The sequence below is a fragment of the Bidens hawaiensis genome, unplaced genomic scaffold (genome assembly GCF_021521415.1).
Source record: "Bidens hawaiensis isolate Kalapana, Puna unplaced genomic scaffold, B.hawaiensis_p1.1 tig00023670_1, whole genome shotgun sequence".
NCBI classification, from domain to species: Eukaryota; Viridiplantae; Streptophyta; class Magnoliopsida; order Asterales; family Asteraceae; genus Bidens; species Bidens hawaiensis.
The window spans coordinates 97342-113814 of NW_027493721.1; the positions used below are offsets into that span (position 1 = coordinate 97342).

Here is a 16473-nt window from a genome sequence, read left to right on the forward strand (position 1 = left end):
GCGTATCCTATGCGTGCTATTTGATGTACCTTTTGTTCTACCTGCTATTTAAATAGATATAAATGGCTAATCAACTCAACACAATATCCGAAACCGGTTTGGTTGTATGTGTGTTTGTATATATATACATGCATGAATTATAACACTAAATTGTAATTGTAGTTATTATATTTTTATTATTATATCGTATTATGTGCTCTGTTAATTGACAAATATATTATGTGCATAACAACAACAATAATAATAAAGTGATAGTTAATTTCATTCCCGTGTTCATTCCATTCTCTCGTTCATTCTATTACCCCATATATTAAACAGACCCTAAATGTTTATTTGAGAGAAGCCGCTCAAAGAAATAAAGAATTAAGAGAAAACGGAGAAGGGGAGATAGTAAAGCATTGAGCTTGCGTGGCATCTCTAAAGAACACATGTATATCGTCACATTCACTGTCCTGTACGCACACGTATTATCACATTATACACATGTATACCATCAGATTCACTGTCCCATACGGCTGTACACACATGTTATACACCCATCTACATATACCAATCGGGGGTTTATTAGTCTAGTAAGAAGTGCGAGTCTAACGAACCCTTTAACTCATGTTTGTCAAATTAAGTGGTATCTCTAAACATAAAAATTAGCTTTTCTTTATTAAATATGCATAAAAAAATACTTAAAATTGTTTTTTCCTTACACCGACAGTATGTTATCATCTATATCTATGTATTTACTTTGTACCCGGCCAAGGTAGTCTTACCAAGGACATTTACAGACAGGCGGCCAGGTGTTAGTTAGAACGCGCACAACACATTATTTGTATGATGAAAACCTTATATGGGGTCACAACTCAAAAGATGACGTTAAAAGCAAGAGTGTAGACTTTTTAACCCGAGTCTGTCAAGTATATTCTGAAATCAAAGGTTTAAGTCTTCTCTCTACCTCACTGCATTGCAAGTCCATTTCTTCATGAATCATGGTAAAAGCTGATTTGCAAGCCGCGTCATCCTTAAACGCAAGTGTCCATCTTCCATCAACCGTTGGCTTTGATTTTAGTTTAGGGATGGAGGCGTTTTTGGCTGTTTCAGATAAGAGTAAAGTTGTTGGACGGATTCGAAGGTGTAACCATCTTGAAAACCTGTCGTCTATTTTTGGCTGTAAAGAATATGCAAAATAAAATTTGGTTAAAGGAATTAAAACTATTAAAAGAAAAACATGAAACTTATATAGTCATATCAAAAGCACATTACTCATTTAGCCATAAGACACGCATATTAGACCTTTTTCCATCAATAATGACTTGTACTAACATGATCCACGACGCCATATCGTGTATGTATAATTACTCGTGCATAGATTCACATATGTATTGTTATCCGTTCATAGATTCACGTAATACATTTAGGGTTTAGGAAGGAAAAGTGGATATGTGCCAAAGATTCACCTACATTAGGGTGTAAACAAGCACAGTTGCTCGTGAGCTACTCGAGATCGGATCGTCAAAACTCAAAAGCTCGATTTGAACGAGCTTATAATAGGGTTCTTTTATAAAATTAGTGCAAGCCCGAGCTTCAAATATTAAGCCTTTTCTAGGTTCACAACTTTAATGGAACTAAACAGGCCTACTATTTATGAAAACTCTATTTAACATATTAAATATAATATATATCGGAAAAGTGAATACGGTGCCGTCACACACCTAACCTTAGACGGAAAACCTTTCAAAACTACGTCGTTTTTGATTAAAAATTACCAAAATTAATTTGAAATGCCCATATCCCTTACTGTTTTGTCCCAATTAATTAAAGAAAATACAAAGTAATTAATAACTGAAATTAATTTTAATTACTATTTCTTAATTGAAGCTAGAAACAATTAAAAAAACACACCTTAAAATGCTAGTTTTCAATCGAAACTGCAAGAACTAATTAAATTATAAAGTATGAATATTTTTGTGATTTTAAGAATTTCAATTTTGCAATTGCGAGCACTCTTCAATCCTGTTTAGCTTCATAATTTATTTACATGGATTTTCTAGTAAGCTCAACTTTGGTAGAAGAGCCATGAAGAATCCCCCAAAAAAAAGTAAAAGATATATATGGAAATTTCAAATTAATTTTGGTACCTTTTAATCAAAACGGCGTAGTTTTGAAAGATTTTCCGTCTAATGTTGGGTGTGTGATAGCACCGTATTCACTTTCCCCATATATATTTACATAATAATTACTATACTTAGATAAAATTGTGATAACAAAATAATTAAATTATTTATTTTATATGAAAATATAATATATATATATATATATAATTAGTTATGAATACAGATATCTGAATAACTAAAAAATAGTAAACAAGCCAAGCCTGATTCCAGCTTGACTTTGAAAAGGTACTTACAAATCAAGCTCGGGTTCTTTTAAATTAAATGAGCCAATCTCGAGCTTAGACAAGCCTGGCTCAACTCGACTCGTTTACACCCCTACCCTATCTCATGACTGTATGCACGAAACTGTTTTGACGTAGCCATAGACATATAACAAGCCCTAAAAAACTAGCTATATTTTTACTTTTAATTGCCTCAATATCATGTTGGATGGATCTGGAAAGTAAAATATAAATTACACAAAAAAAGACATTTACAAAACTTACATTACATCCAGCTAAAGGCGCAACGACACGAACGTTTCCATAAGAAGGTTTCTGAGGCAATACCTCAGCAAGGATTATCCATCCCGATGTTCCAACAGAAGTTGCCAAAAAGTTAAAGTGACGTTCCTTTCCCCTTTCAAAAGCAATTCTACATGGCACCGAATCAACTGCATTTAAAAAAGTTAAAACAAAGAGTTAACATTTCACACGCATTTAACATTAGAGGTAAAAATCTCAACCAATTTATAAAATTTCAAATGGCATTAATAGGGGTGCGTTCTTTTCAAAACTGATATTATGATGAGAACTACAATACATAAAACAGTGGTACAGTTATACATAGCGCATTGATGTTTTAATAGGAGAGAGAAAACCAGTAGGGTAGGTGGTTATGTAAGTCTTTGTAGCTTAAAATATTCGCCACACGTGTTCACTTTTTGGTTAACACGGCTAGGAACATGTGTGCCTTTCCTGGTAATTTTCTCTTTTGTTGTCATAGATGACATGGCAACCAGACACTCAATTGCTTCTCTTTTGCCATCTTCAAACTTCGCAGCCGGTTCCGACGAGACTTTATTGGTGTAAGAATTTGAAATAAAAAACCCTACATATTTCTGTACTTCAATTTGTATAATTGGTAATCATGTGCTTGATGACTTCAATTCTTAGGGTTTATATCAATTTTAGCATTCTGCAGATTTCGAAGATAAAATCTGTCATTGTGTTTATACTTTTCCGAAAAGCACAGGTACAAGGATCTCATTACACTTTTTATACTTTTAAACACATTATTTCTACAAGGCATACCTAATCAATTAATAGATTAACTAAAACAAACAAAAGGCACTGCACTAGGAAAAATAAGAAACATAAGCAGCAGCAGCAACGACTTGCAGATACAGCAATACACCCTTGAAGGTGTGTTATTTGATCAAAATCTTGCTCATAGAGGTGACAATTTTGGTTTAGTTATGACTTAGGTTTTTTTTTCTTTAAGAGGGATGTTTGAAATGGGGGTGGAAATGACCCAAAGTCTGACTCATTAAGCAATCATTCTTTCCGTTAACATATTACATGTCATTGATGTTTCTTCTTTGTAGTTGCATTAAATTTTTGCTTGGTAAATTTATCCTTTTTGTAGCAGATTAAATATCAGTACCTTTGATCTAATCTTTTTTGTTTTGTTTAGTTTACTCAGGTCTATGGTGGAGTGTTGGGTTCGGGACGGGTTTGGTAATCGAGTTTGGGTCGGGTGGTTTCGGTAATGGATTATGATTAAAAACGACACCGGGTTAATTTAAAAAAGCGTAAAGAAACTCATACCTTATTTTTAAAGATGGATCATGTAATATCTAATATCTGCTACATGTCAATTAAGCTTATCTGTAGAGCAACTAAGAGAGATGTTTTATACTTTGTGTAGTAAGAGATGGAGCAATGACATCACTAAGTAGATTCAGCAAGAAATACAAACCTGAATTTGTATAGCGTTGCAGACTTGATTGCTAAAGTTTCTTTTTAAGTCGGCATGACTTCCACTGGTCAATGATTATTTCGTTACTGGGTTGACTTCGGTCAAGAATGTTAGTCTTTTTTATTCGGGCCTTTTGATTTGGGTAAGACTGGAAACACATTTTCTTCCTTAAATTGTTTAACATGTTATTTTTTACCATTATGCATAGTTTAATTTAGGTTTTAGAGGAGCCATGGTTATTTTGTTTTTATTTTATAAAAAAAAAGGTTGCTTTCCGTGGTTTGGAAGTGACATCTTGAGTCTTCTATGTAGCGTTTTTGAACATGGGTGTGGAGAAGGGTGTAATTTGTTCTCCAAAAATTGTTGGTAATTACTACTTAGTGTTGAAGTTAAATCATTAAAAATTCACATCAGCTAAAAGTACAGTTAGTGTGCATGGTGGTTAGTCGATTTGCTATAGTAGACTAAGAAATTAAGAAAAAATTAATACTTCTGGAAGCTACTGCAAAAAAGGTGAGTTTTTTCATTGATCTTTATTTATTAATCCTTTTCAGATTAACGGAATTAAGCATTACAATTGCAGGTTGAACCGGATAAAAGCATGATGTGAGAAGTGTATGCTTTCTCTTTTGGTCAGAGCTTATTATTTATGTTTTTAGGTGTTCGTATGAATAGGAATCAATGATTCCATTGTATTCATAAATTAATAAAGTTTTATTTTCCTTCATCACTATCCATCATGCAACCTTAAAGCACTTTGTGTTTTCATGTAACTGCGTGGCAGGGTAATCTCACTATCACTATTAATAAACAACTTAGACCCGCACCGCGAAGTGCGGGTAATTTTACTAGTTAGTTATTAATTAACAAAAAGTTTTAGGCCCAAATTCATATTATTATGACCCAATTTTATTTTTTGGCCCAAAAATTTTCAAACTCAAATGGCAAACCGAAAAAAACTGAAACCCTCAACCCTAAACCCGAAACCAAACGGTTTTCAAAAATCCAAAAACCAAAATAACGGTTTTTGGTTCAGTTTTAGCCAAAGACATATGCACACCTTTATGTATTGCACTTAAAGTGAAAGGTACGAGTGCCTTATGCGGTTCTCGCAGTTCTCAACGTAATATTGGTTTCAAAAAGAACACCATTCAACTAACTTTAATCGAGTATGCGACCATTAATAACCAAGTAAACAAAACTAACCAAGCTTTATCTCGGTGCCCAGTTTTGGACCGAAAATACTCAGACCAGCAGATTTTGCTCTGGAAATTTCAGGGAAGTCGGTTGGAGGAAGAATAGGAAGATGATCAGGTAAAGATCTACCCGTTGAGAAAATTTGAAGCTGATGAAGAAGCACAAACGCCTAAATTTAAAAATAATAAAATCAAGAGTTCATATTTTCATTTATTAGATTATCTACAAAAAAAATTAGACATGTAGTAAAGATGATTGTGAGGAAAACCTGGACACGCTCGTACATCGTTTCACCAGCAGCAAAAGATGATTCAATGGGTAAAATATCTATCAAAGAATCAGGTAGAAGATCCTTTTTAGTACTTGAATTTATACATTACCTTAATTACAGATAGAAAGATGATTGGTTGGTAACAGGTAATTTTGGAATGGGCTAAAACAGGTTGGTTGGCCTGTAAACACCTTTTGTAGGGGTGTGCATGAAATCGAAAAAAGCAAATTTTATGGATTTTTATTTTTTATTTTTAATTTTTAATTTTAACTGATTTATAAGAATTTAATAAAAAGTGTTACCCAAATGTTATAGCTCAAATGCATAATAAGCAATAGACTGTTAATTAACAAAAAGATTTAACCCAAACTTCTAGGCCCAAATTCTATATTTTTTTCAGCCCAAAAATTTCAAGTCCAAATGGTAAAACCCAAAAAACTGAACCCAAACCAATGGTTTTTAAAAACTCAAAAACCGAATTTTCGTTTTCATTCGGTTTCAGCCCACATTGATCCATGCACAGCTCTACTTTTTGTCCATTTTCATTAAACTTCTAAATAACTAATGTATTAACACAAAAACTAAATCTAAATTCTCAATTGAAAAGGGTTTTGTATGCATAAACTATAGATTCTGGGAGGGTCGATTATGTTCCCCTTAAGATAAAACACAGCCCAAATAGACCATTAATTGCCACCTGCCATCTTAATGATTTGAGAATGTGAGAAGTCATACCACTTGAGGATTTTTTTGTTGGTAAGAGCATGGACTTGGGTTCCTTTCGAGGGGAGGAAGCTTCAATTGCTATAATTAGTAGAAAACCGTCAAATATAAATATATAAATAAAAAGAATAAATTTTAGTACAGTTTTCCACAAATATTAAGTACCTCTTTTGCATTTTCTCCACTCTTCACATATCATTTGTATGAGTAGATCAGGCCATGGTCCTCTTTGCACTTCAGAAAGTTGGCTACAACATTCCTTAAACGAATCCTGTAAACAAAACTTTAATGTCACCCGGAACATATATTTTAATTTTGAAAATTCAGTTGTATTTATTATATTGGACTCACCTTGAGGGATTGAAGATGATGAGGGTTAAATTTGGTCTCCTTATAAGGAAGCAATTGCCTCAAAAGCCAACCTCCATACCATAAAGTATCTGCTGATACGTTTTTTCGGCTAAAAAGGCTAATCAACGCGTCTAATACCTGTGAAACAAGGATTTAGAAATTGTCAGCAAAAAACAGATTGGTAGAGATGGCAAGTTCAATACTTTTGCTTACGAATGGGTCCGTTTGTGTTTTAAACCGGTTAAAAGTTGCCCATAGTCTATTTTATTTCAAACAACATTCTAAATCGTTTTCTTCAAGTTTTCAGTTATATGAACTGTTTTCACGACCGGACTGGGAACCGGGCATAGAACAGGTCCGGTTAAGCAGATTTAACCATTTCCCATCTGAACTAGCCAGTTATTGATCGGACCCGCTTTTTTAATTCAATTTTTTTTTTTCATTTTCTTTCTTCAAAATCTCATTTTATGACTGTCAATTACTCTAGGTTTCATATTTTATATATTTAATACTTAATATTAACTATAACCGTAAACTCACACCAAAACATATATTATTTTCACATTTATTTTGTATTAGATAGTTTTAACTTATATATTATTTATGATGACATCCGGTTCTAAAATCCAGTCCAACTGGTCGAACTGCTGAACCAGTAAGATGATCGGTTTGCTCTCTGGTCCATTTCTAAAAACATTGGTTATACGTGTCCAAGTTCATCTATATGATATGAACTAGAGGTGTCGATTTGGGTTATGAATTATCCCTAGTAGGTCAAGATGGTTAGGCAGCAGGTTTAACTAAAAAGATAACGAATCAAAAGAGGTAAAACGGGTTGAAAGTCAACCCAATGTTTTCAAATGCATAAAAACCTCCTAACTCACTTTATCAAGAAAATGTAATTCTTGTAATGATAGTTTTTTACGATCATATCTGGCATAATAATTTTTTTTTTCAAATGGATAAATGAAATGCTTGCAGTCGGCCGCCCATTCCTGCACGTCTAATATTTTGTACATAAAACAGGATGCCCATTGCCCAGTCAGGCAAGCATTTGATGAGGCAAAACAAACTTCCAAAAGAATGACAGCATGCTAAAAACAGATGAATAATAGTTAACAGAAACGTACTAGAAATCTATGTATACGTGGGCTCTGTCCAACATCCTGGTAAGAACACGACACTTCATATTGATCCTGCAATGTGTTACTTTTCATACATAAGATCATATAGACAGCAATAAGTTACATCCAGAAAATGACTTAAGGACCTTCAAATATCAGAACATGTTCATTTCTTATTTAAATTTCAACTAGAAAAAATATTGTTTTCACAATGAAGGTTAATGTGGGGAATTAATTTTATACCTTTAACCTTTGTAGGTATATATTGAGTTCACCATCATTTGATGTGCAATTTTCTGATGCAAAAAGCTGCTCTTCACCAGTGTCATTACCAACCAAGGCTTTCTGCAATGATAACATATACAAGTCATTAAATTTCCACTAATCAAAAAACAAGGCTATATTACTCCTTTATCAAAGGTTTTAATTATCTAAAGAGAAAGTGCGAAGTAAAGTTAAGTATTGAATCAGTTTAATGGGTCTGCAATGCTTAAATCAGTGGAGCACAAACCAGCAATAGTTTCTTATGTTGTTTGCGTTGTGGAAGGATTCCAAGAGCATCTAGCATTGATTCATCAAGCTCTGAAAGTTCAGATATACGATGAGAATACATAATCAAGAAGTAGTGACAATATATAACTATATTTAACAACATAAAACCTTTAGTTTGCAAGAAAGTGGCCAATAAACTCAAAGAACCAACCACTTGCATATCGTTTCCACTTGTGATGTAAGAGATCAAAGTATCCCTATAGAAAGATAAGAAAGTAAAATATTAAGTACTAAAATAGATCAAACTATTCATAGATTGCTTTAGATGCTAATAAGTAACTTAAAATGTTACAAGTGGACATGTGGTAGATGATTAATGCTATGATCTAGAGAGCTGAAAGTCCAAGAATTTATACATGGTTTTGTAAACTAAACGAGTAGCAATATTTACAGTGGTATCTAGACCAGCCATTTAAGAAAATTGAACAAATCTGGTCAAGTGGAAAATATTTGAAAATTGAGATCATTTAATAAACTGCGGCCATATCTGGTGTACTTATCTAAAAAGCTGAGACCACATATCAATATCTGCAAGTTCCGACTGATAGCATCCCTGAACTTTTTCTTGAATAAAATAAATATAAAAATCGCATCATAAATCAATCAAACCAAAAAAGATAACACAACATCGTACTAAACTAACGTGTGTGTATACATTCATAACTTTATTGTAAGGAATGCGACATTGATATATATTGTCAACAAAAGAATAGCCTCTAGCATACAGTGCAAACAAAGAATTTGAATTAGAGGTGGCAATCATAAGCTATTCGCTTATGGATATGATGTCAGTTATGTTTTTATCTCTAAACAGTAAAGAAAGAAAAAGGTAGCTAACTGAGAAACATATCAAACGGGTGAAAAGACGTTAAAAATGATTTATTTACCAGCATAAAACCTCAAAAATCGCTTTATACAAAACATCAGATTGTTATTAGAATTATATATTTATAGTAAACGGTGATAATATATCACACTAGTTACCTACACAAATAAATATAGAAGGCTAGAGAAAGTGTTCTGGGTCAACCCATGCCGTACCAAAAGCTACCCATTTTTACCCCTTACTCAACCCACCCATTTTGGCAATTTGCATCTCTAAAAAACAATTGTGCAGAAAACTAAATAACACTGCTGCCAGAATCATTAAGCGGTATTTTTATAGTTAATACCTTAAAACTGAAGCAGAACTACAACTAAGTTGAAAGCTTGATGAAGTAGATAAACTCGGAATAGATATTATCATGCTACTAGAATTTAGATTTCCACTTGGTTTCTCATCATTTACATGGCTCTTGTCATGAGTTTCAACATGATCTTCCTTGAAGCCATTTGTAGCCTCACAATTTGGCATAAAGGACTCAATAGAACAAATTAGGGCAGCTGCAACAGTATTCGCCAGATCTTTAATCTTAAGGATCCGCAATATGCAACACAACAGATAGAGGGAAGTGACAGAACTGAATTTCTTTCCCTGAAATTGTAAGACTCAATGTTAGCAGACAAATCTTTGCAATAAATAAATAGTGACAATAACAAAAATATGACAGGGTGCAAACTTATACATCAGAAACTTGAATTCTTAGTGAAGGAAGTAGCGTTGGAAATGTGAGGAGTTTCAATATGCTGTCGGTTATTAACGTGCCAACATCTGGAATCCCAGCAGACACAACATCATTCAGATAATATAGATTGTCTTCAATTTCATCCACTGCTGAGAGTATGATAGAGGTTGATTCTGTACTCTGGTTCCTACATCATTGACAAATATAAAAAAGCTCAATTAAATGAAACTAAGATTAAATGGCAAGATGCACAAACGGGCCTGAGCCCAAGACCTGTACTGGGCTCGGACCCACATTTAGGTCCAAAAGTTGCAATCAGTCCAAGCACATTTAGGCCCTAAAGGCTTGGTCCCTTACACCTCCATAGTACAGTTTGTTTTTCCATATGCAATTTTCTACTATTTGTTCATTAAGCATTCTTAATATCATTAAACTGTTAAAAGGCTATGCACTTATGCCTTTAGAAACTCGTAATATATTGCTATAATATAACAAAATTTAACAGTAGTTTAAAAACAAATTTATTAACAGCTTAAATTTTCTAACTGAAAAGAAAAAAAAACGGAATGATAAAAAGTTTATTAATTAGTTTAAACTGAACAGAAAAAAAAATGGACCAGTAAGCAGAAGTATAAACGAATCAAACATTCAGTGAAGTGTTAGTGAGCCGTTTGATGGGAAGTTCGTTTATTTAATGAATGAACCAACCAACATGAACAAAAAATTTGTTCATTTAGTTAAATAGACGAACATGAACACATGTCTTGTTCGTTCATTTATGATCATGAGCATTCGTTTATGTTCATCTATGTTCATTAGTTTATGCATGTTTAAGTTCATTCGTTTCCATTTATTAATATATTCATTTACACTTTTACACCTATTACACTTTAGTCAGTTTTAATAGCTTTGAGGCCCAAAACATTGTTGTTCACATTTAAATATAATCGGTTTTAGCTCGATTATGTTCGTTCATTTATGTTCAGTTATGTCCATTTGTTTACATTCGTGAACCGTTCAATTATACTGTTAACGAATGAACATAAACGAAAACAAAAACGAACACGTTCATTTTCTTAACAAACGAGCACAAACAAGAAAACCCTGTCCATGTGATTGTTTGTGTCCGGTCATTTGCTCGGTTAAAGTGAACGAACGAATACGAACTTGCTCCATTTGTGTTCATTCAATTCGTTTACAACCCTAAGGACCGCCGCCCCATACCAATCCCTATATTTGTGAAGGATAGGGATTTAGAAACTATTTTAGAACTCAATGAAAAATAATAAAGTAATGCTAAATAAAGATAAAAAATTATACGCACTCTGTGGTAGGTGATACCATTCCATTTAAGCTAACGCAACGTTCTCTAAAAAATTTAACTTGGTTCAAAAAGTAATCACCATGAGGGGTACTAGCGATATATTTATTAATATATACATCTCCCACTGCAAAAGAATAAACACGAGTAAGAATTGTAGTAAAAATAATATACCAAGAGTAATTGGGGAAGTGAAAATGATGTTAAAAGCTAGTAACTAACCATGATATATATTTAGTGTCAATGCACGAACTGCAGTACGAATCATGCCCTCTTCATGGAAGGCAAAACGAATTGCCTCAACATAAAGTGGAAAGGCAACTATATCCTCCTAGATGCACAAAAACACGAAGAGATGAAATACATGTATATGAACAGAAGACAACAAGTGGTAGATATTATATATGCATACAAATATATGTACACACACACACACACATATATATATATATAGAGAGAGTGGTTAGTTGGGCATGCAATACATATATCCCAACTTAATATCATATGTAATGGTGTTGTTACAATACAATTCATTTATAACGTGGGTGCAATGTGGGTAGTGGTTGGAAAAAGGTGTTTGTTAAGGTCAATAATAGAAAATCGATTTATAACTGAAAAATGATTAAGAGAGTAAACGAGCAAAAACAAACTTACTTTTTCAGTTTTCACAAGCAAAGATATGGTATCCTTGTTTAACTTCCCACTGATTGCTCTACAACAAATGCAAATTCAAATCGGTGACATCAACAGAAGCATTCAATAATTACAAGAGTAAATTAAAATTATAACCTCAATGTTTTACACAAATTATGAAATGCGAACTTCTGAAAACTTGTTACGGTCTTTAACCTTTAGGATAACACCCATTCATTTTGAGACGTTAATTAACTGCACACGGGTTGCACATGGTGGGCACAATATCCTTTTAATTAACTGCACACGTCACATTCATAGCCCCTTAATTCTTTCAATTTACCCAAAAACAATATCACCATGGTAGCATACCCCTTAATTCCTTCTTCCCTGCGATTTACCCTAAACCTCCTAAAATCTCTGCCTCAAACATATGACCTATGGATTGGTAGTTCATTCCGAAGGGTTCTTGATGAACAATAAGCTGATGCACGGTACTTCATTCACGGTAAATTCACAAGTGAAAATGTAAATGGTTCCCCTAATCTATTCTCCATCAAGTTGATTTTTTAGGGTAAAAGGTCATGTTTGCCCATTATATGCAACCTATTTGCAGTTAATTAACATCTCAAATGGATGGGTGTTATCCTAAAGGTTAAAAACCGTAACTAGTATTCAAGGTTACAATTTATAATTTGTGTATAAAGGTTACAATTTGTAATTTAGTCTAAATAAAAAGGACAATTTCTGAAAACCAGCAGATGGGCTAATGAATTTGCAAACCTGAGGAAGGACATATAATATGACAATAGCTCTTCATTCCGAAAGTCAAAAGAATAAGTAATAAGATTGTTTATATGTTCATTGCTGAACAAATAATCTGCAGATCATCCAAAATATTAATATCAGAAAATCAAGTAAATACAGGATTTCTAGAAAATAAGGATGCACACATCAATTCCACACATATAAACACATACATTTGTGTAATTATTCTATGATGCACATCTTTATAGTTTACCAAAATAACCAGCTTACATATGGAGCGATCACTTTTCAGGTTTTGAATCATTATGCTCATTGTTTGTAGCAGTTGAACTGAAACAATCACGCTCTTACTGATCTTTAGTATGCGTATAAATTCCCCCATGACCTGCTTCTCCATAAAAACCCTGCTAGATAGGCATCATTAAATAAGTACCTATGTACACACACACACACATGACATTAAACATCATAATTGGAAAAAGTATAAACAAAGTAAAGATCTAAAGAATCGCACTCAAAGAAATCTGAATCATGCTGGTCGCCATATGTCATCAACTCTGCAATTGATCTCAATGCCTCGATCACAAAAGCCTATTGCAAAATAAACATAAATATATGCAATTTTGTGCATTCAGAAAGAAAATACAATACATCATGGATAATTGAAATGTGGATGCATTACCTTGTTAAAATCATCAACAACTTGAATTTTCATCAGATGGTCAGTTAAATATCTGCAGCGGAAGAAAATTAATAGCCAGGTATACGGATCAAGATTGTTGAATGGACATAGATCCATGCCTATGAACTTGATCTTGGTTTATAAACTAAAATGTTTTATGTATCATTGCCTATTTAGCAAACATAAGATGCAGGCCAAAAGGATCCAACTTTATGAACAGGAGAAATGCCACTTTTTGCACAAATGGTTACATGCAGTTTTAGAAAAGTAATGCTTGTGCCATCTTGTATATTTACTTCAAAAAAACATAAAATACTTGCATAACAATGCTCCAATAACTAGGGTTTGGATGTCCGTTTGGTACTTCTCTCCTCACTATTTTACTTTTTATTATTTATACATACTCGTCATCTGCTTGAATTTGCTTCCTATTTCTCCTATGTATCTCTTCACCTAACTACAGTTTGTTTCTTATTTGTGGTTCTCAATGTTTCTAGGCTTCAATTATGAGTTATTGCATATGGTATAACAAAAGAGTTTGATTGAGCTTCATGGATTATTATTATTATTATGGTTTGAGTTGAGATATCTTGACAAGTTTCTTTGTTGTGTTATACACTTATAACCTTTATTGCAATATGCATGTTTAAATATGCTTATTGCACCGAATTTAAGTAATTTGATGCTGAACCTTTTTCTCATCCATCCTTGTATTGATATGGGTCATTAGGGATGAGCAAATTCGGTATTGGTACCGGTACCGGGTACCTGAAATCGGTACCGATTTGGTACCGTCGGTACTGAATTGGTACCAAAGTTTTGAGTTTTGGGATCGGTACGGTACCGGTACCGGTATTTCCCGAATTTTTACCTTCAATACCGGTACCATCACGGTACCGGTACCAAGAATTTGCGATTTTCGGGATCGGGATTTTCGGTACCGGTACGGTACCGAGCTCATCCCTAGGTAGTCTAACATGTGTTGAGTAGGGAAATTACAAAATGTTTATTCCCAATTTCCCATTAGAAGCTAGAACAAAATAACCTATACATCAGACACTATTCTTATGAATATATAGTATTCCTCCTTGCAATTTAGCTTTGAATGTGATTCAAGAGGTCATACAAGAAAAGAACTGATGATACATTTTTCTTAATTATGGCATCACGTTATATGATAATAACAAATCAAGTATGACCTAACTTGAAAATGATTTGTTAAACAGGCCCATGCCTCTATATATCCTTGACTCCTAGAAATACCAAATCAAGTTCCTAAATCCTATATCTAAGTTTTAATAGCACCCCATGCGTTTGTTTTGCTCGGCTTTTGTCTTCTCAGTTCTTGACATAGACAATGCTGAAGCACTCGCCTAGGAACTAGAAGATCATTTATTAAGCCTCACCTGAGAAATGGGTCTAGGCGCAAGAAGCAAGGGCTTTTAATAACTATGGTTGAGAAGCAGCCTACAATATGAGGATTTCAAATTGAGCTAGTCTAAAAGTGCAAGTTTAATGGTGCCAATAGGATGTGTAGAATCTGGATATAAAATGCCAATGACTTAAATATAATGCCTAGGGGCCCATAACCAACAGACAGACCGATAAGTGCCCGGTTTCGATTAGTATTCGATTCCTGCTTAAACCCTAAATCAAGATGCTTCGCATATAGTGCAGTAGCGGGAACAGTTTATAGTTTCTATTAACTGTCCGTATTAGTATTAATCGCCTAATCGAACATTTGTTTTGGATGTCGACATTTACTATCTAAAACTTAGGGTTCATACATTGTAACTTGAGATTGCCCTTCTTGAATTGGGTTATTATGTTTCAGTAACTGAATCGTGGTTTGAGTCTAATTTTTAGATTCTATCACAGACGATTAATAATAACTCTGATTAGAATGACGGAATGTATGTTGTTCTTGTACATATCAGCACCAACAGCAAAGCTCCAAACATGCAACTTGTTTAGAGCAAACAATGACATATGCCATAATGCGTTTGACAACGGTATGCCAAGAAGAAACATACGCACTAGTCACGTTCACCTAATTATAATTATTTGAGATCCCCTTGGTTTCCAAATACAAATGCCTAAATAAACAATTAATATGAAGTTTGTTAAACCTCAATGCTCTTCTGATCATACTAATTTGCCCTAAGTAACACAAATCCTCTTCATAATGCTAATTTGGCTTCCCTTACGAACTGAAACTACACACGTGACACAATAATTGTATTTGTGCAATTGTGCCCTAACACACAAATCCTCCAACCCGATAACTAAACCGTAAGAGCAGCATTCAATCCAAAACAAAATTAAAAAGGAAAAACTGTTAGCTGAGTTCAAATCACATGCACAGTACACTAATTATTATGAAGAAACATGTACGCACACTAATCGCATTCACCTAATAATGAAAACTCCAAATCCTGTTGGTTTCGAAATACGCATGCCTAAATAAACAATGCATATAATATGAAGTTTTGTTAAACCTCAATGCCTAATAATTTGGCCTAACAAACACAAATGATCTTCATAATAATTAATTAAAAAGAAAAGGAAAAAAGGAGTAAGTTAGTTAGTTAACCTGAGTTGATCTAAAGTGAATCGATCTCTGGATCTCCAGAACGAAAACCACATGATGATGATGATGATGATTTTCTCTCCGATCAGCAGGATTATGATTATGATGATTATTATTTTGACATTAATCAAAATTAGAGCAATTAGGGTTCAAATTCGAAACTTAAAAACCTAACGAAGACCGAGAAAATGGCGGTTGCCGATTAACTCCGGTTAAAGCAAAGGTTATGGTTATGATTATGATATTACCGCAGTCTGATGGGAGGCCAACGCTGAGCTGGCAAACGGATTATTATGTTAGGATTGCTTGATTTATTTCACAAGTTTATTTGGAGAAGAATGAGTTTTTGAGTTTAAATTAGGTTATAAGTTTATATTTAGTTAAAAGCATGATTTATTTTAGTATCAATAGAAGATGGGTTAGGGATAGGGATAGGGATAGGGATAGGGATAGGGATAGGACATGGTAAGGGGGAAACTTATAAGTTAGAAGGTATTTGAGAAAGTTATACTTTGTGAGTTCATAAGTTATAAATTACAATTTTTTAACTTATAACTTATATAAGTTATAAG

General features: G+C 33.6%; 1 protein-coding gene across 1 annotated transcript; it reads right to left on the reverse strand.

Moving 5' to 3' along the window:
* Positions 1-727: 727 nt before the first annotated feature.
* Positions 728-15984, reverse strand: LOC143567873 (protein TRANSPARENT TESTA 9-like). The gene is made up of 21 exons (XM_077054165.1): positions 15905-15984; positions 13312-13363; positions 13144-13220; positions 12900-13033; positions 12645-12741; positions 11883-11940; positions 11451-11559; positions 11232-11355; positions 9908-10094; positions 9515-9816; positions 8451-8539; positions 8302-8372; positions 8034-8135; positions 7797-7862; positions 6667-6804; positions 6481-6586; positions 6328-6396; positions 5590-5648; positions 5331-5490; positions 2651-2817; positions 728-1159 (listed from the first exon to the last, which is right to left on the reverse strand). Exons 1-21 carry the CDS (start codon positions 15955-15957, stop codon positions 905-907), a joined length of 2475 nt encoding a protein of 824 aa, XP_076910280.1. The 5' UTR covers positions 15958-15984; the 3' UTR covers positions 728-904.
* Between the last annotated feature and the right edge of the window lie 489 nt (positions 15985-16473).